Source organism: Symphalangus syndactylus, chromosome 13, assembly GCF_028878055.3.
Source record: "Symphalangus syndactylus isolate Jambi chromosome 13, NHGRI_mSymSyn1-v2.1_pri, whole genome shotgun sequence".
NCBI classification, from domain to species: domain Eukaryota; kingdom Metazoa; phylum Chordata; class Mammalia; order Primates; family Hylobatidae; genus Symphalangus; species Symphalangus syndactylus.
The window spans coordinates 34,988,130-35,011,885 of NC_072435.2; the positions used below are offsets into that span (position 1 = coordinate 34,988,130).

Below are 23,756 nucleotides of genomic sequence, written 5' to 3' on the forward strand. Positions count from 1 at the left end.
CACACACACACACACACACACACACACACACTCAAACAATCACAAAAGACATCTACGAGTCCATTTATACCCCCACCACAGGTCATCTTCAGATTTCCCCCAGCGTTTCTCAAATGCATGAGTTTGCACTTCTAAGGAGTCTTTTGTGAATAGATCCCCAGAGGTGGTCTCTTTGGACTATTATAGGGGAGTCACAAATAGAAACTCTCTCACAACATCTCATATGCTGCCCCCTTTTTTTTTTTGAGACACAATCTCCCTCTGTCATCCAGGCTGGAGTGCAATGGGACCATCTCAGCTCATCTCACTACAACTTCCGCCTCCCAGGTTCAAGCAATTCTCGTGTCTCAGCCTCCCAAGTAGCTGGGTCTACAGGTGCACCCCACCATACTTGGCTAATTTTTATATTTTCAGTAGAGTTGGGGTTTCACCACATTGGTCAAGCTGCTCTTCAACTCCTGACATCTGGTGATCCGCCCGCCTCGACCTCCCAGAGTGCTGGGATTACAGGCATGTGCCATTGTGCTCGGCATACTTCCATTTTTTAGGAGTTCAAACAAATTCTGGGTAACAATCCCCAAAAGAGTCACTGTAAAAGTCAATTCATTTTGTACTATGGAAACATTAGTAAGACACATAAAAAAAAATCATTTCAGCCAATAAATAAAGAGGCTAGAGAAAAAGTGAGAATCACTCTTATGCCATGTCTACTGGAATGGGTGGGGGGTGGGGCAGGGCTCTCCTGGCCCACCAGGAAGCACCAACACTAGCCGATCAAATGGTCAACAAACAGCATTCTTTTTTTTTTTTCTTTAATTTTTTGAGATAGAGTTTAGCTTTTGTTGCCCAGGCTGGAGTGCAATGGCGCGATCTCAGCTCACCACAACCTCTGCCTCCCAGGTTCAAGTGATTCTCCTGCCTCAGCCTCCCGAGTAGCTGGGATTAAAGGCACGTGCCACTATGACAGGCTGATTTGTATTTTTAGTAGAGTCAGGGTTTCTCCACGTTGGTCAGGCTGATCTTGAACTCCCGACTTCAGATGACTGGCCCCCTTGGCCTCCCAATGTGCTGGGATTACAGGGGTGAACGACCATTCCACCCTGGACAGTATTCTTTACTGATGTATTTATTAATTCACTAACATGAATATTCTAACATTACAAACTAGGCCATTCAACACAACTATGTATTAAGATATAGTTAAGGAAAGAATGTACTAAAAGCGATTGGGAACATTAACATTGCTTTCCACACATTTTCTTTTTAAGAACGGACATGTGTTTATCACAGTTCTGGAGGCTGGAAGTCCAAGATGAGGGTGCCAGCATTATCTGGGTCTGGTGAGGACCCTCTTCCAGGTTGGAGACTGTCATATCCTCCCTGTCTCCTCTCATGGAAGGTGCTGGCGAGCTCTCTTCTGTCACTTTCAGAAGGGCACTAATCCCATCTACGAGGGCTCCACCTTCATAATCTCATCATCTCCCAATGGCCCCACCTGCTAATACCTTCACATTGGAGGTTTGAGGGTTAAAATTTAAGCCTAAAGGAAAAAACCTTTTCTTTTTGAGACACAGGCTTGCTCTGTTGCCCAGGCTGAAGTTGAGTGGCACGATCTCGGCTCTCTGCAGCCTTGACATCCCAGGCTCAAGCGATCCTCCCACTTCACCTTCTGAAATACCTGCGACTACAGGCACTTACCACCACACTTGGCTGATTTTTAAATTTTTTGTAGAGGTGGGGACTCGCTACGTTGTCCTGGCTGGTCTCTACCTCCTGGGCCCTTGGGCTCAAGCCAGCCTCCTGCCTTTGCCTCCCAAAGTACTGGGATCACAGGCATTAGCCATCACTCCTAGCCCAAGATATTAATACAGTAAATATTAACACCTATCTCGGATTGGATATCTCATAACGATTACAGGTGGTCACAGGTTACAAGGGTAGTGATAATGGAATCACCACGATCTTGGTGATGCACCATCTAAAACTCCTGCCTTCCTCAATTCTGATCACAGAGATGAAGACCACATGAAACTCTTGCACGTTTTCTTTCACGATTTGGCCTAGAAATGATACATCCAGTCTCCTGGATTTTAGAATGTCCATTTTGAAAATCAAGGAGATGAGGCCAAGACGGTCTTCTGTGTGTGCAGAATGAGATGAGAACTGCATAAATGTCTGAGGCAGTTATTCCATAATTCTCCTATTCACCAATTGTTTTTACACCCCAGATGGAAGGAAGGAAGGAAGGAAGGAAGGGAGGGAGGAGGGAAGGAAGGAAGTAAGGAAGCAGGGAAGGGGAAGGGAGGAAGAAAGGAAGTGCGGAAGGAGGGAGGGAGGGAGGGACAGAGGGACGGAGGGAGGGAGGGACAAAGGGAGGGAGCGAGGGAGAGACGCAGGGATGGAGGGAGGGAGGCAGGAAGGGACGGAGGGACGGAGGGAGGGACGGAGGGAGGCAGGGAGGGAAGGGACTTAGGGAGGGAGGAAGGGAAGTGATGGAGGGAGGGTGGGAGGCAGGAAGGAAGGAGAAAATATCTGAAAGAAAGAAGAAAAGGAAAGATAGAAAGAGAAAATATCCACCGAAAACACAATGAGTTAACACCAATGGACTTTCTCCATTCAAAGAAGGGTCTGCACCCCAGGAACAGCCACTTCATCCTGGTTAAACGCACACACACACACACACACACACACACGCTTTCTTAGCACATTCAGAAATCCAATCCAAGTTTCCTTCGGGTCATCGTGAGATTCGCAGCAGTATTTGTCAAATGCTCTTAGATTGAACTCCTACAGCACCTTCTTACTTGGATAGGAAGAAAGAAGGCAGCTGATTTAGAAAAAATGGCAGGAATTCAAGGAGAGTCGCTCGGAGATGCTTGTGAATTTCCTTCCGCTTCTGTTCCCTTGACACTTCATTTCATATACATCACATGCCCCAGGACAGCCACTGTGAAAGTTAACATGTTTTTATTGCATGAAAATATAAAAGGCACACATTAAAATCTCTTTGAGCGATAGATGAATTGGGTATTACAGCAAGTGTCTATCATTATTAGGCAAGACCTAGAGGTTGGGAGGGGGCAGGAAACAGGTCGCCTGTTGATGGGATTAGGCAGCTTCTGTTGATTGGTCATCTATCGATTGAGCTATGGCTAAATCCTCCTTGAGGGCCCCTCCCATTGTCATACCGGGAACAGCCAATCACATCAGTTCCTGCTGACAAATCCCCTGGCTCCACACCCTGTTGACAGTATAAAGGATTCCCCCAAGAGCTCAGTTGTCAGAGCCTGATGCACCTGCCGCTGGCTGGCCACGGCCCCGTCGCTCCACAGCGCAAGTCTTCGGGAGCAGCTTTGGGGCTGACACCGCTCTCTCAAATTAAGTAAAGGATCCAGAAACCAAAAAGAAATCTTTGCAGGACACAGACAAACACTGGCATTGGCTGACTTGGAGAACCCTGGAAGTTTTCACCATGAAAGGTTCCCGGCGCCCAAGAAGCCCCAGTGATTCCTGCACGGAATCCAAGAGCGAACACGCGGGAGAGAGCGGGTGAGCTTTGCTATGTGCTGGGGACACCTGCAGGGTGACCTGCCTGTGGGGTGTGTGGGTGTGTGTTGGAGAGAGAGGGGAAGGGAAAGGAGACGCATGAACCTGCCATGAGATTGGGTGTTTTGAATTTGGGGCAAGAGGGAAGTGAGTTGCCCCTAAGTCATCACAAGGTGCTGGGAAGGCTTCTACAACCCAACCACACACATATCTCAGGGCAGCCCCACTTTCAATCCACCCAACCAGCTCCACAGGGAATGGGCTCTGTGGTCTGCAAGAAGGGAGATTGTAGGACCTGATGTCAGGAGTTCATGATCTACTGAGGAAAAAAAGAAAGAGCAGTTTCCCCCTTTTTTAATTTTTAATTTTTATATTTGTATTATTTACTGATTTATTTTATTGAGACAGCGTCTCACTCCGATGGTCCACACTGGAGTGCAGTGGCGCGGTTTTAGCTGACTGCAGGCTCCACCTCTGAGTCTCAGGCCATCCTCCCGCCTGAGCCTCCTGAGTAGGTGAGACCACAGGCGTGCACCACCGTGCCCCACTAATGTTTTGTATTTTTAGTAGAGACTAGGTTTCACCATGTTGCCCAGGCTGCTCTCAAACTCCTGGACTCAAGCAATCCTCCTACCTCGGCCTCCCAAAGTGCTGGGATTATAGGCGTGTGCCATCATGTCTGACAAATTCCTTCCTCTCTTCTTGCTTTTCTTGGAATCCTAAGACCCCGTTCCTATGTTACCTCTACAGACAGAGGTGCCACATTTCCGGCATCTCAACGTCTTTCTCCAGGTCCTCACACCCAAGGAGAGGTTTCTAACTCTCGCCTGCGTGAGCTCCTGAAAGGGTAAACTGCTCCCTGCGGGCACCGACCCTCCTTCCCTGCCTTTTCTTCACCCAGGGAAGCTCAGGTAGATGGGGTGAGAACAAGAACAGCTGGGAGTTAGGACAGATTGGGAGCAGGTCTCACAGGAAGTGGATGACGAGTCCGTGACCTTGAATGAAAGGCAGGGAAGTGGAGTGAATTCGTGGGGATTCGGGGAATTGGACGTCAGGTAACTGCCCGAAATCTGACTGTGTCTCTCTGTCCTACAGCTCCAGCAGCACGCAATCGAATGCCCCAAAACGCCAGAAAGTGGAGGAGCTGGGTCCTCAGCCAGGTGAGGCATCTTCTCTTTTTCATCCTGAGTCTCCTGCTAGGAAGCCTGTGTCCCATCACATCATGAGATGAGCAGCTGTGCTGTCCAGAGTGTCGGGAGCTTCCTCCTGCAGCTCCGTGGGCGGGTGTCCTGTACCTGGCTTCTTCTGCATTTGGTCTTTCTCACGGTGGCACCTTTAACCCTCAAGGGCATCCTGCATGACAAGGGCTTTCACCTGCACACTCTGCTCTCTCCACAGGTGTAGAACCAGCTCCAGTACAGCCAGGTCCCCACCACCCTGCACAGCAGCCCCTGGAGCTGCCCCAGGTAAGGTCGCTCCATCTAGGTGGGCGCGGGTGAGACAGGTCTGCCTGAGCTCCAGGCCCTAGGGGACTTCCAGGAAATGACCCTCCCAAGGGGCGTCAATGAAAGTGCAAATTCTGGGTGTCCCTGCAGGGTTTAATTTATGCCTGGGGAAGTTACCGACAGCTCTCCTGCCTTGGTCTGTCCCTGTTTGAGCCCCCCCTCAGAGGACAATGACTGACCCATGGCTTTTCTCCCCCAGGGCCCACAGCTTCCCCACAGGAAGCTGATCATCGTGGTCCTGGAACCAGGAATGCTCCTGCACCTGCGGCTGGGAGAGGAGGTCTTGCTGCTGGACCCACAGGGAGCCCTGCGACTCAGCCTCGTCAGTGTGCTCCTCCTGGTGGTCCCTGAGCAAGTCCTGATGTCCTTGAAGGATCTCTTGTACCCTGCCCATGCCCGCTGGCTCCTGTTCACGAGCACAGAGACTGTCTGGGAGATTGACATTGAAAATGGATCTGTGAGAGCCCAGAGAGCAGAGAATGTGTGCGTGGCGCCTTCAGTAAAAGAGAGTGAGGCTCCCCAAGGCTTCCTGCCCGTGATGGGACCCCCGTCAAACCTTGTGCATGGAATCGGCCCTTCTTCCCGGCGTGTCCTCTACCTCAAACCTTGCTACAGAGCCGCTGTGCCCCAGGGCTCGTCCCAAATGCCCAAGCCTAGGCCCTGGAGACAGGCTCTGCCTGAAGAATTCAACTTGGATCTCCATGGCCTGGAGCCCCTGCCCAACTCTGCCCTCAGACCTCTACCTCCCTCACCCAGTCCGGAGCCCACAATCTGCCACGAGGTTCTATGGAGGCCAATGTGCAAGGCCCGAAGACGTCTCTTCTCAGGCTGATGGGCCGTGAACCCTCAGGCACCAGATGGCAATCAGAGATGCTCTGTTCAGAATGAAGCACGCCTGCGTTTTCATGGTGTCTGCCTGCACAGGTGTCTCTGCTCCTCGGAGGAGAGATGCTGCGCGAGCTGGAGAGGTGGAGAAATGCTCCGTCCTCTCACCTGAACCTTTGCTCTGCCTCAGATGCTCTTGATTTGTATAAAAGAGCAACCTTGAGATTGGGGCACAAAATATTTGCAAATCTATACACGCAAGGACTGCTCATACCCAGAATACACGGAGACTTGTCAATACTCCAATGGAACAAACAAACGATTCTGTTCAAAACCCAGCAAGAGACTTGAGCAGACATTTCCTCAAAGAGGATGCAAACAAACACTTCAGAAAGTGTTCAGTATCCCTCCCCGGGGAAATGTATGTCAAATACACCTTGAAATACAACCGAGAAGCTCTTAGAGAAGCCACCATGACAATGCCTGACCGTCCCAAGCGCTGCAGAGCATGTGGAGAAAGTGGAACGCTCTGACAGTGCCGGTTGAAATCCAAATGGGACAACCCGCAGGGAGAAAGAGTTTCATTGATTCCTAATCAATGCAATAGGCACTTCTTGGAACCATCTTTCCCACCCTGAGATAGTTGTTCTAAAGAAATTAGAACTCATGTGGACAAGGTTGAGGGCAGAGGCTTCTAGCACCTGTCCTCACCATCGCCAAAACATGGAAGGCACTTTAATGTCACTCAGCAGTGACTAGAAACAGGAACTGTGACCCATTCTTTCAATGGGATGCAATTCAGCAATGAATGGGCTGGGATTTTTGTTTGTAAATTCAGTTCTAAGAATGAGTAGTGAATAAGTTGTTGGAACACTTGAAGGTATGTTTGGACTCTTAGGCTATGTGAGACTTATCCCGAGATTGTAACTCTCATGAAATTGACACGCACATCAAGCCTGTGTGATCGACATTCAGTTTCCAATTGAGGTTTGCTGTAAAACACATACTAGATTTTGCATCAGATAATGAAGCCTTGTAGCATGTATCTTATTCATCACTGCAATGTAAATTCTATTGCTGTTGATTCTATCTGTATTTCTTGGGTTAAATAAAAATGTTAAAATGATTTTCGTCTATTTGCGTTTATTTGCTTTAATGTGTTTGCCCAAAAATCTCCATTTCTGGGCCGGGCGAGGTGGCTGATGCCTGTCATCCCAGCACTTCCGGAGACCGAGGCGGGTGGATCACGAGGTCAGGAGATCGAGACCTTCCTAGCTAACACAGCGAAACCCCATCTCTACGAAAAAACAAATACAAAAAAATCAGCTGGGTGTGGCGGCGGGCGCGCGTAGTCCCAGCTACTCGGGAGGCCGAGGCAGGAGAATGGCGTGAAGACAGGAGGCAGAGCCTGCAGTGAGCCGAGGTCACTCCACTGCACTCCAGCCTGGACGAGAGTGAAAGACCCTGTCTCAAAAAAAAAGAAAACTAAATCTCCATTTCTGCCCACGCCCAGTACTTCCCACTTGTAAACCCAGCACATCGGGAGGCTGAGGGGCGCTGATCACTAGAGCCCAGGAGATGGAAACCAGCCTGGGCAACATGAGGAAACCCCATATCTAGACACAATGCAAAAACTAGGCAGGTGTGGGATCTCCCCACTCCAGAGGCTGAGGAGGGAGGATGCCTTCAGTCCAGGAAGCAGAGGTTGCAGTGATCTGAGATCGTGCCATTGCACTCCATCCTGAGTGACAGAGTGAGACCCGCTCTAAAAATAATTATAATAATAAATAAAGTAAAATGAAATAAAACTCCATTTCTACAGCAAATTGTTTTATTTCTGTTGGGTACAAGGCACAGATGGTAGAGCCCACAGTAAGTGGATTGAGAGGAGCTTTCTCCAGGCAAAAGAGCATCCGCCACTCCACAGATAACAGCACACACACACACACACACACACACACACACACACACACACACTCAAACAATCACAAAAGACATCTACGAGTCCATTTATACCCCCACCACAGGTCATCTTCAGATTTCCCCCAGCGTTTCTCAAATGCATGAGTTTGCACTTCTAAGGAGTCTTTTGTGAATAGATCCCCAGAGGTGGTCTCTTTGGACTATTATAGGGGAGTCACAAATAGAAACTCTCTCACAACATCTCATATGCTGCCCCCTTTTTTTTTTTGAGACACAATCTCCCTCTGTCATCCAGGCTGGAGTGCAATGGGACCATCTCAGCTCATCTCACTACAACTTCCGCCTCCCAGGTTCAAGCAATTCTCGTGTCTCAGCCTCCCAAGTAGCTGGGTCTACAGGTGCACCCCACCATACTTGGCTAATTTTTATATTTTCAGTAGAGTTGGGGTTTCACCACATTGGTCAAGCTGCTCTTCAACTCCTGACATCTGGTGATCCGCCCGCCTCGACCTCCCAGAGTGCTGGGATTACAGGCATGTGCCATTGTGCTCGGCATACTTCCATTTTTTAGGAGTTCAAACAAATTCTGGGTAACAATCCCCAAAAGAGTCACTGTAAAAGTCAATTCATTTTGTACTATGGAAACATTAGTAAGACACATAAAAAAAAATCATTTCAGCCAATAAATAAAGAGGCTAGAGAAAAAGTGAGAATCACTCTTATGCCATGTCTACTGGAATGGGTGGGGGGTGGGGCAGGGCTCTCCTGGCCCACCAGGAAGCACCAACACTAGCCGATCAAATGGTCAACAAACAGCATTCTTTTTTTTTTTTCTTTAATTTTTTGAGATAGAGTTTAGCTTTTGTTGCCCAGGCTGGAGTGCAATGGCGCGATCTCAGCTCACCACAACCTCTGCCTCCCAGGTTCAAGTGATTCTCCTGCCTCAGCCTCCCGAGTAGCTGGGATTAAAGGCACGTGCCACTATGACAGGCTGATTTGTATTTTTAGTAGAGTCAGGGTTTCTCCATGTTGGTCAGGCTGATCTTGAACTCCCGACTTCAGATGACTGGCCCCCTTGGCCTCCCAATGTGCTGGGATTACAGGGGTGAACGACCATTCCACCCTGGACAGTATTCTTTACTGATGTATTTATTAATTCACTAACATGAATATTCTAACATTACAAACTAGGCCATTCAACACAACTATGTATTAAGATATAGTTAAGGAAAGAATGTAGTAAAAGCGATTGGGAACATTAACATTGCTTTCCACACATTTTCTTTTTAAGAACGGACATGTGTTTATCACAGTTCTGGAGGCTGGAAGTCCAAGATGAGGGTGCCAGCATTATCTGGGTCTGGTGAGGACCCTCTTCCAGGTTGGAGACTGTCATATCCTCCCTGTCTCCTCTCATGGAAGGTGCTGGCGAGCTCTCTTCTGTCACTTTCAGAAGGGCACTAATCCCATCTACGAGGGCTCCACCTTCATAATCTCATCATCTCCCAATGGCCCCACCTGCTAATACCTTCACATTGGAGGTTTGAGGGTTAAAATTTAAGCCTAAAGGAAAAAACCTTTTCTTTTTGAGACACAGGCTTGCTCTGTTGCCCAGGCTGAAGTTGAGTGGCACGATCTCGGCTCTCTGCAGCCTTGACATCCCAGGCTCAAGCGATCCTCCCACTTCACCTTCTGAAATACCTGCGACTACAGGCACTTACCACCACACTTGGCTGATTTTTAAATTTTTTGTAGAGGTGGGGACTCGCTACGTTGTCCTGGCTGGTCTCTACCTCCTGGGCCCTTGGGCTCAAGCCAGCCTCCTGCCTTTGCCTCCCAAAGTACTGGGATCACAGGCATTAGCCATCACTCCTAGCCCAAGATATTAATACAGTAAATATTAACACCTATCTCGGATTGGATATCTCATAACGATTACAGGTGGTCACAGGTTACAAGGGTAGTGATAATGGAATCACCACGATCTTGGTGATGCACCATCTAAAACTCCTGCCTTCCTCAATTCTGATCACAGAGATGAAGACCACATGAAACTCTTGCACGTTTTCTTTCACGATTTGGCCTAGAAATGATACATCCAGTCTCCTGGATTTTAGAATGTCCATTTTGAAAATCAAGGAGATGAGGCCAAGACGGTCTTCTGTGTGTGCAGAATGAGATGAGAACTGCATAAATGTCTGAGGCAGTTATTCCATAATTCTCCTATTCACCAATTGTTTTTACACCCCAGATGGAAGGAAGGAAGGAAGGAAGGAAGGAAGGGAGGGAGGAGGGAAGGAAGGAAGTAAGGAAGCAGGGAAGGGGAAGGGAGGAAGAAAGGAAGTGCGGAAGGAGGGAGGGAGGGAGGGACAGAGGGAGGGAGGGAGGGAGGGACAAAGGGAGGGAGCGAGGGAGAGACGCAGGGATGGAGGGAGGGAGGCAGGAAGGGACGGAGGGACGGAGGGAGGGACGGAGGGAGGCAGGGAGGGAAGGGACTTAGGGAGGGAGGAAGGGAAGTGATGGAGGGAGGGTGGGAGGCAGGAAGGAAGGAGAAAATATCTGAAAGAAAGAAGAAAAGGAAAGATAGAAAGAGAAAATATCCACCGAAAACACAATGAGTTAACACCAATGGACTTTCTCCATTCAAAGAAGGGTCTGCACCCCAGGAACAGCCACTTCATCCTGGTTAAACGCACACACACACACACACACACACACACGCTTTCTTAGCACATTCAGAAATCCAATCCAAGTTTCCTTCGGGTCATCGTGAGATTCGCAGCAGTATTTGTCAAATGCTCTTAGATTGAACTCCTACAGCACCTTCTTACTTGGATAGGAAGAAAGAAGGCAGCTGATTTAGAAAAAATGGCAGGAATTCAAGGAGAGTCGCTCGGAGATGCTTGTGAATTTCCTTCCGCTTCTGTTCCCTTGACACTTCATTTCATATACATCACATGCCCCAGGACAGCCACTGTGAAAGTTAACATGTTTTTATTGCATGAAAATATAAAAGGCACACATTAAAATCTCTTTGAGCGATAGATGAATTGGGTATTACAGCAAGTGTCTATCATTATTAGGCAAGACCTAGAGGTTGGGAGGGGGCAGGAAACAGGTCGCCTGTTGATGGGATTAGGCAGCTTCTGTTGATTGGTCATCTATCGATTGAGCTATGGCTAAATCCTCCTTGAGGGCCCCTCCCATTGTCATACCGGGAACAGCCAATCACATCAGTTCCTGCTGACAAATCCCCTGGCTCCACACCCTGTTGACAGTATAAAGGATTCCCCCAAGAGCTCAGTTGTCAGAGCCTGATGCACCTGCCGCTGGCTGGCCACGGCCCCGTCGCTCCACAGCGCAAGTCTTCGGGAGCAGCTTTGGGGCTGACACCGCTCTCTCAAATTAAGTAAAGGATCCAGAAACCAAAAAGAAATCTTTGCAGGACACAGACAAACACTGGCATTGGCTGACTTGGAGAACCCTGGAAGTTTTCACCATGAAAGGTTCCCGGCGCCCAAGAAGCCCCAGTGATTCCTGCACGGAATCCAAGAGCGAACACGCGGGAGAGAGCGGGTGAGCTTTGCTATGTGCTGGGGACACCTGCAGGGTGACCTGCCTGTGGGGTGTGTGGGTGTGTGTTGGAGAGAGAGGGGAAGGGAAAGGAGACGCATGAACCTGCCATGAGATTGGGTGTTTTGAATTTGGGGCAAGAGGGAAGTGAGTTGCCCCTAAGTCATCACAAGGTGCTGGGAAGGCTTCTACAACCCAACCACACACATATCTCAGGGCAGCCCCACTTTCAATCCACCCAACCAGCTCCACAGGGAATGGGCTCTGTGGTCTGCAAGAAGGGAGATTGTAGGACCTGATGTCAGGAGTTCATGATCTACTGAGGAAAAAAAGAAAGAGCAGTTTCCCCCTTTTTTAATTTTTAATTTTTATATTTGTATTATTTACTGATTTATTTTATTGAGACAGCGTCTCACTCCGATGGTCCACACTGGAGTGCAGTGGCGCGGTTTTAGCTGACTGCAGGCTCCACCTCTGAGTCTCAGGCCATCCTCCCGCCTGAGCCTCCTGAGTAGGTGAGACCACAGGCGTGCACCACCGTGCCCCACTAATGTTTTGTATTTTTAGTAGAGACTAGGTTTCACCATGTTGCCCAGGCTGCTCTCAAACTCCTGGACTCAAGCAATCCTCCTACCTCGGCCTCCCAAAGTGCTGGGATTATAGGCGTGTGCCATCATGTCTGACAAATTCCTTCCTCTCTTCTTGCTTTTCTTGGAATCCTAAGACCCCGTTCCTATGTTACCTCTACAGACAGAGGTGCCACATTTCCGGCATCTCAACGTCTTTCTCCAGGTCCTCACACCCAAGGAGAGGTTTCTAACTCTCGCCTGCGTGAGCTCCTGAAAGGGTAAACTGCTCCCTGCGGGCACCGACCCTCCTTCCCTGCCTTTTCTTCACCCAGGGAAGCTCAGGTAGATGGGGTGAGAACAAGAACAGCTGGGAGTTAGGACAGATTGGGAGCAGGTCTCACAGGAAGTGGATGACGAGTCCGTGACCTTGAATGAAAGGCAGGGAAGTGGAGTGAATTCGTGGGGATTCGGGGAATTGGACGTCAGGTAACTGCCCGAAATCTGACTGTGTCTCTCTGTCCTACAGCTCCAGCAGCACGCAATCGAATGCCCCAAAACGCCAGAAAGTGGAGGAGCTGGGTCCTCAGCCAGGTGAGGCATCTTCTCTTTTTCATCCTGAGTCTCCTGCTAGGAAGCCTGTGTCCCATCACATCATGAGATGAGCAGCTGTGCTGTCCAGAGTGTCGGGAGCTTCCTCCTGCAGCTCCGTGGGCGGGTGTCCTGTACCTGGCTTCTTCTGCATTTGGTCTTTCTCACGGTGGCACCTTTAACCCTCAAGGGCATCCTGCATGACAAGGGCTTTCACCTGCACACTCTGCTCTCTCCACAGGTGTAGAACCAGCTCCAGTACAGCCAGGTCCCCACCACCCTGCACAGCAGCCCCTGGAGCTGCCCCAGGTAAGGTCGCTCCATCTAGGTGGGCGCGGGTGAGACAGGTCTGCCTGAGCTCCAGGCCCTAGGGGACTTCCAGGAAATGACCCTCCCAAGGGGCGTCAATGAAAGTGCAAATTCTGGGTGTCCCTGCAGGGTTTAATTTATGCCTGGGGAAGTTACCGACAGCTCTCCTGCCTTGGTCTGTCCCTGTTTGAGCCCCCCCTCAGAGGACAATGACTGACCCATGGCTTTTCTCCCCCAGGGCCCACAGCTTCCCCACAGGAAGCTGATCATCGTGGTCCTGGAACCAGGAATGCTCCTGCACCTGCGGCTGGGAGAGGAGGTCTTGCTGCTGGACCCACAGGGAGCCCTGCGACTCAGCCTCGTCAGTGTGCTCCTCCTGGTGGTCCCTGAGCAAGTCCTGATGTCCTTGAAGGATCTCTTGTACCCTGCCCATGCCCGCTGGCTCCTGTTCACGAGCACAGAGACTGTCTGGGAGATTGACATTGAAAATGGATCTGTGAGAGCCCAGAGAGCAGAGAATGTGTGCGTGGCGCCTTCAGTAAAAGAGAGTGAGGCTCCCCAAGGCTTCCTGCCCGTGATGGGACCCCCGTCAAACCTTGTGCATGGAATCGGCCCTTCTTCCCGGCGTGTCCTCTACCTCAAACCTTGCTACAGAGCCGCTGTGCCCCAGGGCTCGTCCCAAATGCCCAAGCCTAGGCCCTGGAGACAGGCTCTGCCTGAAGAATTCAACTTGGATCTCCATGGCCTGGAGCCCCTGCCCAACTCTGCCCTCAGACCTCTACCTCCCTCACCCAGTCCGGAGCCCACAATCTGCCACGAGGTTCTATGGAGGCCAATGTGCAAGGCCCGAAGACGTCTCTTCTCAGGCTGATGGGCCGTGAACCCTCAGGCACCAGATGGCAATCAGAGATGCTCTGTTCAGAATGAAGCACGCCTGCGTTTTCATGGTGTCTGCCTGCACAGGTGTCTCTGCTCCTCGGAGGAGAGATGCTGCGCGAGCTGGAGAGGTGGAGAAATGCTCCGTCCTCTCACCTGAACCTTTGCTCTGCCTCAGATGCTCTTGATTTGTATAAAAGAGCAACCTTGAGATTGGGGCACAAAATATTTGCAAATCTATACACGCAAGGACTGCTCATACCCAGAATACACGGAGACTTGTCAATACTCCAATGGAACAAACAAACGATTCTGTTCAAAACCCAGCAAGAGACTTGAGCAGACATTTCCTCAAAGAGGATGCAAACAAACACTTCAGAAAGTGTTCAGTATCCCTCCCCGGGGAAATGTATGTCAAATACACCTTGAAATACAACCGAGAAGCTCTTAGAGAAGCCACCATGACAATGCCTGACCGTCCCAAGCGCTGCAGAGCATGTGGAGAAAGTGGAACGCTCTGACAGTGCCGGTTGAAATCCAAATGGGACAACCCGCAGGGAGAAAGAGTTTCATTGATTCCTAATCAATGCAATAGGCACTTCTTGGAACCATCTTTCCCACCCTGAGATAGTTGTTCTAAAGAAATTAGAACTCATGTGGACAAGGTTGAGGGCAGAGGCTTCTAGCACCTGTCCTCACCATCGCCAAAACATGGAAGGCACTTTAATGTCACTCAGCAGTGACTAGAAACAGGAACTGTGACCCATTCTTTCAATGGGATGCAATTCAGCAATGAATGGGCTGGGATTTTTGTTTGTAAATTCAGTTCTAAGAATGAGTAGTGAATAAGTTGTTGGAACACTTGAAGGTATGTTTGGACTCTTAGGCTATGTGAGACTTATCCCGAGATTGTAACTCTCATGAAATTGACACGCACATCAAGCCTGTGTGATCGACATTCAGTTTCCAATTGAGGTTTGCTGTAAAACACATACTAGATTTTGCATCAGATAATGAAGCCTTGTAGCATGTATCTTATTCATCACTGCAATGTAAATTCTATTGCTGTTGATTCTATCTGTATTTCTTGGGTTAAATAAAAATGTTAAAATGATTTTCGTCTATTTGCGTTTATTTGCTTTAATGTGTTTGCCCAAAAATCTCCATTTCTGGGCCGGGCGAGGTGGCTGATGCCTGTCATCCCAGCACTTCCGGAGACCGAGGCGGGTGGATCACGAGGTCAGGAGATCGAGACCTTCCTAGCTAACACAGCGAAACCCCATCTCTACGAAAAAACAAATACAAAAAAATCAGCTGGGTGTGGCGGCGGGCGCGCGTAGTCCCAGCTACTCGGGAGGCCGAGGCAGGAGAATGGCGTGAAGACAGGAGGCAGAGCCTGCAGTGAGCCGAGGTCACTCCACTGCACTCCAGCCTGGACGAGAGTGAAAGACCCTGTCTCAAAAAAAAAGAAAACTAAATCTCCATTTCTGCCCACGCCCAGTACTTCCCACTTGTAAACCCAGCACATCGGGAGGCTGAGGGGCGCTGATCACTAGAGCCCAGGAGATGGAAACCAGCCTGGGCAACATGAGGAAACCCCATATCTAGACACAATGCAAAAACTAGGCAGGTGTGGGATCTCCCCACTCCAGAGGCTGAGGAGGGAGGATGCCTTCAGTCCAGGAAGCAGAGGTTGCAGTGATCTGAGATCGTGCCATTGCACTCCATCCTGAGTGACAGAGTGAGACCCGCTCTAAAAATAATTATAATAATAAATAAAGTAAAATGAAATAAAACTCCATTTCTACAGCAAATTGTTTTATTTCTGTTGGGTACAAGGCACAGATGGTAGAGCCCACAGTAAGTGGATTGAGAGGAGCTTTCTCCAGGCAAAAGAGCATCCGCCACTCCACAGATAACAGCACACACACACACACACACACACACACACACACACACACACACACTCAAACAATCACAAAAGACATCTACGAGTCCATTTATACCCCCACCACAGGTCATCTTCAGATTTCCCCCAGCGTTTCTCAAATGCATGAGTTTGCACTTCTAAGGAGTCTTTTGTGAATAGATCCCCAGAGGTGGTCTCTTTGGACTATTATAGGGGAGTCACAAATAGAAACTCTCTCACAACATCTCATATGCTGCCCCCTTTTTTTTTTTGAGACACAATCTCCCTCTGTCATCCAGGCTGGAGTGCAATGGGACCATCTCAGCTCATCTCACTACAACTTCCGCCTCCCAGGTTCAAGCAATTCTCGTGTCTCAGCCTCCCAAGTAGCTGGGTCTACAGGTGCACCCCACCATACTTGGCTAATTTTTATATTTTCAGTAGAGTTGGGGTTTCACCACATTGGTCAAGCTGCTCTTCAACTCCTGACATCTGGTGATCCGCCCGCCTCGACCTCCCAGAGTGCTGGGATTACAGGCATGTGCCATTGTGCTCGGCATACTTCCATTTTTTAGGAGTTCAAACAAATTCTGGGTAACAATCCCCAAAAGAGTCACTGTAAAAGTCAATTCATTTTGTACTATGGAAACATTAGTAAGACACATAAAAAAAAATCATTTCAGCCAATAAATAAAGAGGCTAGAGAAAAAGTGAGAATCACTCTTATGCCATGTCTACTGGAATGGGTGGGGGGTGGGGCAGGGCTCTCCTGGCCCACCAGGAAGCACCAACACTAGCCGATCAAATGGTCAACAAACAGCATTCTTTTTTTTTTTTCTTTAATTTTTTGAGATAGAGTTTAGCTTTTGTTGCCCAGGCTGGAGTGCAATGGCGCGATCTCAGCTCACCACAACCTCTGCCTCCCAGGTTCAAGTGATTCTCCTGCCTCAGCCTCCCGAGTAGCTGGGATTAAAGGCACGTGCCACTATGACAGGCTGATTTGTATTTTTAGTAGAGTCAGGGTTTCTCCATGTTGGTCAGGCTGATCTTGAACTCCCGACTTCAGATGACTGGCCCCCTTGGCCTCCCAATGTGCTGGGATTACAGGGGTGAACGACCATTCCACCCTGGACAGTATTCTTTACTGATGTATTTATTAATTCACTAACATGAATATTCTAACATTACAAACTAGGCCATTCAACACAACTATGTATTAAGATATAGTTAAGGAAAGAATGTACTAAAAGCGATTGGGAACATTAACATTGCTTTCCACACATTTTCTTTTTAAGAACGGACATGTGTTTATCACAGTTCTGGAGGCTGGAAGTCCAAGATGAGGGTGCCAGCATTATCTGGGTCTGGTGAGGACCCTCTTCCAGGTTGGAGACTGTCATATCCTCCCTGTCTCCTCTCATGGAAGGTGCTGGCGAGCTCTCTTCTGTCACTTTCAGAAGGGCACTAATCCCATCTACGAGGGCTCCACCTTCATAATCTCATCATCTCCCAATGGCCCCACCTGCTAATACCTTCACATTGGAGGTTTGAGGGTTAAAATTTAAGCCTAAAGGAAAAAACCTTTTCTTTTTGAGACACAGGCTTGCTCTGTTGCCCAGGCTGAAGTTGAGTGGCACGATCTCGGCTCTCTGCAGCCTTGACATCCCAGGCTCAAGCGATCCTCCCACTTCACCTTCTGAAATACCTGCGACTACAGGCACTTACCACCACACTTGGCTGATTTTTAAATTTTTTGTAGAGGTGGGGACTCGCTACGTTGTCCTGGCTGGTCTCTACCTCCTGGGCCCTTGGGCTCAAGCCAGCCTCCTGCCTTTGCCTCCCAAAGTACTGGGATCACAGGCATTAGCCATCACTCCTAGCCCAAGATATTAATACAGTAAATATTAACACCTATCTCGGATTGGATATCTCATAACGATTACAGGTGGTCACAGGTTACAAGGGTAGTGATAATGGAATCACCACGATCTTGGTGATGCACCATCTAAAACTCCTGCCTTCCTCAATTCTGATCACAGAGATGAAGACCACATGAAACTCTTGCACGTTTTCTTTCACGATTTGGCCTAGAAATGATACATCCAGTCTCCTGGATTTTAGAATGTCCATTTTGAAAATCAAGGAGATGAGGCCAAGACGGTCTTCTGTGTGTGCAGAATGAGATGAGAACTGCATAAATGTCTGAGGCAGTTATTCCATAATTCTCCTATTCACCAATTGTTTTTACACCCCAGATGGAAGGAAGGAAGGAAGGAAGGAAGGAAGGGAGGGAGGAGGGAAGGAAGGAAGTAAGGAAGCAGGGAAGGGGAAGGGAGGAAGAAAGGAAGTGCGGAAGGAGGGAGGGAGGGAGGGACAGAGGGAGGGAGGGAGGGAGGGACAAAGGGAGGGAGCGAGGGAGAGACGCAGGGATGGAGGGAGGGAGGCAGGAAGGGACGGAGGGACGGAGGGAGGGACGGAGGGAGGCAGGGAGGGAAGGGACTTAGGGAGGGAGGAAGGGAAGTGATGGAGGGAGGGTGGGAGGCAGGAAGGAAGGAGAAAATATCTGAAAGAAAGAAGAAAAGGAAAGATAGAAAGAGAAAATATCCACCGAAAACACAATGAGTTAACACCAATGGACTTTCTCCATTCAAAGAAGGGTCTGCACCCCAGGAACAGCCACTTCATCCTGGTTAAACGCACACACACACACACACACACACACACGCTTTCTTAGCACATTCAGAAATCCAATCCAAGTTTCCTTCGGGTCATCGTGAGATTCGCAGCAGTATTTGTCAAATGCTCTTAGATTGAACTCCTACAGCACCTTCTTACTTGGATAGGAAGAAAGAAGGCAGCTGATTTAGAAAAAATGGCAGGAATTCAAGGAGAGTCGCTCGGAGATGCTTGTGAATTTCCTTCCGCTTCTGTTCCCTTGACACTTCATTTCATATACATCACATGCCCCAGGACAGCCACTGTGAAAGTTAACATGTTTTTATTGCATGAAAATATAAAAGGCACACATTAAAATCTCTTTGAGCGATAGATGAATTGGGTATTACAGCAAGTGTCTATCATTATTAGGCAAGACCTAGAGGTTGGGAGGGGGCAGGAAACAGGTCGCCTGTTGATGGGATTAGGCAGCTTCTGTTGATTGGTCATCTATCGATTGAGCTATGGCTAAATCCTCCTTGAGGGCCCCTCCCATTGTCATACCGGGAACAGCCAATCACATCAGTTCCTGCTGACAAATCCCCTGGCTCCACACCCTGTTGACAGTATAAAGGATTCCCCCAAGAGCTCAGTTGTCAGAGCCTGATGCACCTGCCGCTGGCTGGCCACGGCCCCGTCGCTCCACAGCGCAAGTCTTCGGGAGCAGCTTTGGGGCTGACACCGCTCTCTCAAATTAAGTAAAGGATCCAGAAACCAAAAAGAAATCTTTGCAGGACACAGACAAACACTGGCATTGGCTGACTTGGAGAACCCTGGAAGTTTTCACCATGAAAGGTTCCCGGCGCCCAAGAAGCCCCAGTGATTCCTGCACGGAATCCAAGAGCGAACACGCGGGAGAGAGCGGGTGAGCTTTGCTATGTGCTGGGGACACCTGCAGGGTGACCTGCCTGTGGGGTGTGTGGGTGTGTGTTGGAGAGAGAGGGGAAGGGAAAGGAGACGCATGAACCTGCCATGAGATTGGGTGTTTTGAATTTGGGGCAAGAGGGAAGTGAGTTGCCCCTAAGTCATCACAAGGTGCTGGGAAGGCTTCTACAACCCAACCACACACATATCTCAGGGCAGCCCCACTTTCAATCCACCCAACCAGCTCCACAGGGAATGGGCTCTGTGGTCTGCAAGAAGGGAGATTGTAGGACCTGATGTCAGGAGTTCATGATCTACTGAGGAAAAAAAGAAAGAGCAGTTTCCCCCTTTTTTAATTTTTAATTTTTATATTTGTATTATTTACTGATTTATTTTATTGAGACAGCGTCTCACTCCGATGGTCCACACTGGAGTGCAGTGGCGCGGTTTTAGCTGACTGCAGGCTCCACCTCTGAGTCTCAGGCCATCCTCCCGCCTGAGCCTCCTGAGTAGGTGAGACCACAGGCGTGCACCACCGTGCCCCACTAATGTTTTGTATTTTTAGTAGAGACTAGGTTTCACCATGTTGCCCAGGCTGCTCTCAAACTCCTGGACTCAAGCAATCCTCCTACCTCGGCCTCCCAAAGTGCTGGGATTATAGGCGTGTGCCATCATGTCTGACAAATTCCTTCCTCTCTTCTTGCTTTTCTTGGAATCCTAAGACCCCGTTCCTATGTTACCTCTACAGACAGAGGTGCCACATTTCCGGCATCTCAACGTCTTTCTCCAGGTCCTCACACCCAAGGAGAGGTTTCTAACTCTCGCCTGCGTGAGCTCCTGAAAGGGTAAACTGCTCCCTGCGGGCACCGACCCTCCTTCCCTGCCTTTTCTTCACCCAGGGAAGCTCAGGTAGATGGGGTGAGAACAAGAACAGCTGGGAGTTAGGACAGATTGGGAGCAGGTCTCACAGGAAGTGGATGACGAGTCCGTGACCTTGAATGAAAGGCAGGGAAGTGGAGTGAATTCGTGGGGATTCGGGGAATTGGACGTCAGGTAACTGCCCGAAATCTGACTGTGTCTCTCTGTCCTACAGCTCCAGCAGCACGCAATCGAATGCCCCAAAACGCCAGAAAGTGGAGGAGCTGGGTCCTCAGCCAGGTGAGGCATCTTCTCTTTTTCATCCTGAGTCTCCTGCTAGGAAGCCTGTGTCCCATCACATCATGAGATGAGCAGCTGTGCTGTCCAGAGTGTCGGGAGCTTCCTCCTGCAGCTCCGTGGGCGGGTGTCCTGTACCTGGCTTCTTCTGCATTTGGTCTTTCTCACGGTGGCACCTTTAACCCTCAAGGGCATCCTGCATGACAAGGGCTTTCACCTGCACACTCTGCTCTCTCCACAGGTGTAGAACCAGCTCCAGTACAGCCAGGTCCCCACCACCCTGCACAGCAGCCCCTGGAGCTGCCCCAGGTAAGGTCGCTCCATCTAGGTGGGCGCGGGTGAGACAGGTCTGCCTGAGCTCCAGGCCCTAGGGGACTTCCAGGAAATGACCCTCCCAAGGGGCGTCAATGAAAGTGCAAATTCTGGGTGTCCCTGCAGGGTTTAATTTATGCCTGGGGAAGTTACCGACAGCTCTCCTGCCTTGGTCTGTCCCTGTTTGAGCCCCCCCTCAGAGGACAATGACTGACCCATGGCTTTTCTCCCCCAGGGCCCACAGCTTCCCCACAGGAAGCTGATCATCGTGGTCCTGGAACCAGGAATGCTCCTGCACCTGCGGCTGGGAGAGGAGGTCTTGCTGCTGGACCCACAGGGAGCCCTGCGACTCAGCCTCGTCAGTGTGCTCCTCCTGGTGGTCCCTGAGCAAGTCCTGATGTCCTTGAAGGATCTCTTGTACCCTGCCCATGCCCGCTGGCTCCTGTTCACGAGCACAGAGACTGTCTGGGAGATTGACATTGAAAATGGATCTGTGAGAGCCCAGAGAGCAGAGAATGTGTGCGTGGCGCCTTCAGTAAAAGAGAGTGAGGCTCCCCAAGGCTTCCTGCCCGTGATGGGACCCCCGTCAAACCTTGTGCATGGAATCGGCCCTTCTTCCCGGCGTGTCCTCTACCTCAAACCTTGCTACAGAGCCGCTGTGCCCCAGGGCTCGTCCCAAATGCCCAAGCCTAGGCCCTGGAGACAGGCTCTGCCTGAAGAATTCAACTTGGATCTCCATGGCCTGGAGCCCCTGCCCAACTCTGCCCTCAGACCTCTACCTCCCTCACCCAGTCCGGAGCCCACAATCTGCCACGAGGTTCTATGGAGGCCAATGTGCAAGGCCCGAAGACGTCTCTTCTCAGGCTGATGGGCCGTGAACCCTCAGGCACCAGATGGCAATCAGAGATGCTCTGTTCAGAATGAAGCACGCCTGCGTTTTCATGGTGTCTGCCTGCACAGGTGTCTCTGCTCCTCGGAGGAGAGATGCTGCGCGAGCTGGAGAGGTGGAGAAATGCTCCGTCCTCTCACCTGAACCTTTGCTCTGCCTCAGATGCTCTTGATTTGTATAAAAGAGCAACCTTGAGATTGGGGCACAAAATATTTGCAAATCTATACACGCAAGGACTGCTCATACCCAGAATACACGGAGACTTGTCAATACTCCAATGGAACAAACAAACGATTCTGTTCAAAACCCAGCAAGAGACTTGAGCAGACATTTCCTCAAAGAGGATGCAAACAAACACTTCAGAAAGTGTTCAGTATCCCTCCCCGGGGAAATGTATGTCAAATACACCTTGAAATACAACCGAGAAGCTCTTAGAGAAGCCACCATGACAATGCCTGACCGTCCCAAGCGCTGCAGAGCATGTGGAGAAAGTGGAACGCTCTGACAGTGCCGGTTGAAATCCAAATGGGACAACCCGCAGGGAGAAAGAGTTTCATTGATTCCTAATCAATGCAATAGGCACTTCTTGGAACCATCTTTCCCACCCTGAGATAGTTGTTCTAAAGAAATTAGAACTCATGTGGACAAGGTTGAGGGCAGAGGCTTCTAGCACCTGTCCTCACCATCGCCAAAACATGGAAGGCACTTTAATGTCACTCAGCAGTGACTAGAAACAGGAACTGTGACCCATTCTTTCAATGGGATGCAATTCAGCAATGAATGGGCTGGGATTTTTGTTTGTAAATTCAGTTCTAAGAATGAGTAGTGAATAAGTTGTTGGAACACTTGAAGGTATGTTTGGACTCTTAGGCTATGTGAGACTTATCCCGAGATTGTAACTCTCATGAAATTGACACGCACATCAAGCCTGTGTGATCGACATTCAGTTTCCAATTGAGGTTTGCTGTAAAACACATACTAGATTTTGCATCAGATAATGAAGCCTTGTAGCATGTATCTTATTCATCACTGCAATGTAAATTCTATTGCTGTTGATTCTATCTGTATTTCTTGGGTTAAATAAAAATGTTAAAATGATTTTCGTCTATTTGCGTTTATTTGCTTTAATGTGTTTGCCCAAAAATCTCCATTTCTGGGCCGGGCGAGGTGGCTGATGCCTGTCATCCCAGCACTTCCGGAGACCGAGGCGGGTGGATCACGAGGTCAGGAGATCGAGACCTTCCTAGCTAACACAGCGAAACCCCATCTCTACGAAAAAACAAATACAAAAAAATCAGCTGGGTGTGGCGGCGGGCGCGCGTAGTCCCAGCTACTCGGGAGGCCGAGGCAGGAGAATGGCGTGAAGACAGGAGGCAGAGCCTGCAGTGAGCCGAGGTCACTCCACTGCACTCCAGCCTGGACGAGAGTGAAAGACCCTGTCTCAAAAAAAAAGAAAACTAAATCTCCATTTCTGCCCACGCCCAGTACTTCCCACTTGTAAACCCAGCACATCGGGAGGCTGAGGGGCGCTGATCACTAGAGCCCAGGAGATGGAAACCAGCCTGGGCAACATGAGGAAACCCCATATCTAGACACAATGCAAAAACTAGGCAGGTGTGGGATCTCCCCACTCCAGAGGCTGAGGAGGGAGGATGCCTTCAGTCCAGGAAGCAGAGGTTGCAGTGATCTGAGATCGTGCCATTGCACTCCATCCTGAGTGACAGAGTGAGACCCGCTCTAAAAATAATTATAATAATAAATAAAGTAAAATGAAATAAAACTCCATTTCTACAGCAAATTGTTTTATTTCTGTTGGGTACAAGGCACAGATGGTAGAGCCCACAGTAAGTGGATTGAGAGGAGCTTTCTCCAGGCAAAAGAGCATCCGCCACTCCACAGATAACAGCACACACACACACACACACACACACACACACACTCAAACAATCACAAAAGACATCTACGAGTCCATTTATACCCCCACCACAGGTCATCTTCAGATTTCCCCCAGCGTTTCTCAAATGCATGAGTTTGCACTTCTAAGGAGTCTTTTGTGAATAGATCCCCAGAGGTGGTCTCTTTGGACTATTATAGGGGAGTCACAAATAGAAACTCTCTCACAACATCTCATATGCTGCCCCCTTTTTTTTTTTGAGACACAATCTCCCTCTGTCATCCAGGCTGGAGTGCAATGGGAC

General features: G+C 49.5%; 3 protein-coding genes across 6 annotated transcripts; all 3 read left to right on the top strand.

Annotated features, from left to right (window-relative positions):
- The first annotated feature begins 3,279 nt into the window (after nt 1–3,279).
- Nucleotides 3,280–7,002, top strand: LOC134732132 (proline-rich protein 23D1-like). Of its 2 annotated transcripts, XM_063614880.1 has the most exons (3): nt 3,280–3,549; nt 4,642–5,012; nt 5,251–7,002. In XM_063614880.1, the coding sequence occupies exon 3, from the start codon at nt 5,302–5,304 to the stop codon at nt 5,881–5,883; it is 582 nt and encodes a 193-aa protein (XP_063470950.1). In that variant the 5' UTR covers nt 3,280–3,549; nt 4,642–5,012; nt 5,251–5,301; the 3' UTR covers nt 5,884–7,002. The 2 variants fall into 2 exon arrangements, with proteins under 2 accessions (XP_063470950.1, XP_063470949.1); XM_063614879.1 differs by having other exon boundaries at nt 4,642–7,002.
- A 4,103-nt stretch (nt 7,003–11,105) lies between these two features.
- Nucleotides 11,106–14,828, top strand: LOC134732133 (proline-rich protein 23D1-like). Of its 2 annotated transcripts, XM_063614882.1 has the most exons (3): nt 11,106–11,375; nt 12,468–12,838; nt 13,077–14,828. In XM_063614882.1, exon 3 carries the CDS (start codon nt 13,128–13,130, stop codon nt 13,707–13,709), a length of 582 nt encoding a protein of 193 aa, XP_063470952.1. In that variant the 5' UTR covers nt 11,106–11,375; nt 12,468–12,838; nt 13,077–13,127; the 3' UTR covers nt 13,710–14,828. The 2 variants fall into 2 exon arrangements, with proteins under 2 accessions (XP_063470952.1, XP_063470951.1); XM_063614881.1 differs by having other exon boundaries at nt 12,468–14,828.
- Nucleotides 14,829–18,933: 4,105 nt separating this feature from the next.
- LOC134732134 (proline-rich protein 23D1-like) lies at nt 18,934–22,656 on the top strand. Of its 2 annotated transcripts, XM_063614884.1 has the most exons (3): nt 18,934–19,203; nt 20,296–20,666; nt 20,905–22,656. In XM_063614884.1, the coding sequence occupies exon 3, from the start codon at nt 20,956–20,958 to the stop codon at nt 21,535–21,537; it is 582 nt and encodes a 193-aa protein (XP_063470954.1). In that variant the 5' UTR covers nt 18,934–19,203; nt 20,296–20,666; nt 20,905–20,955; the 3' UTR covers nt 21,538–22,656. The 2 variants fall into 2 exon arrangements, with proteins under 2 accessions (XP_063470954.1, XP_063470953.1); XM_063614883.1 differs by having other exon boundaries at nt 20,296–22,656.
- Nucleotides 22,657–23,756: the final 1,100 nt, after the last annotated feature.

What these genes read in the sequence shown, in the direction of transcription:
- LOC134732133 (XM_063614881.1), top strand. Translation starts at nt 13,059, where the DNA reads ATGGCTTTTCTCCCCCAGGGCCCACAGCTTCCCCACAGGAAGCTGATC.
- LOC134732132 (XM_063614879.1), top strand. Translation starts at nt 5,233, where the DNA reads ATGGCTTTTCTCCCCCAGGGCCCACAGCTTCCCCACAGGAAGCTGATC.
- LOC134732134 (XM_063614883.1), top strand. Translation starts at nt 20,887, where the DNA reads ATGGCTTTTCTCCCCCAGGGCCCACAGCTTCCCCACAGGAAGCTGATC.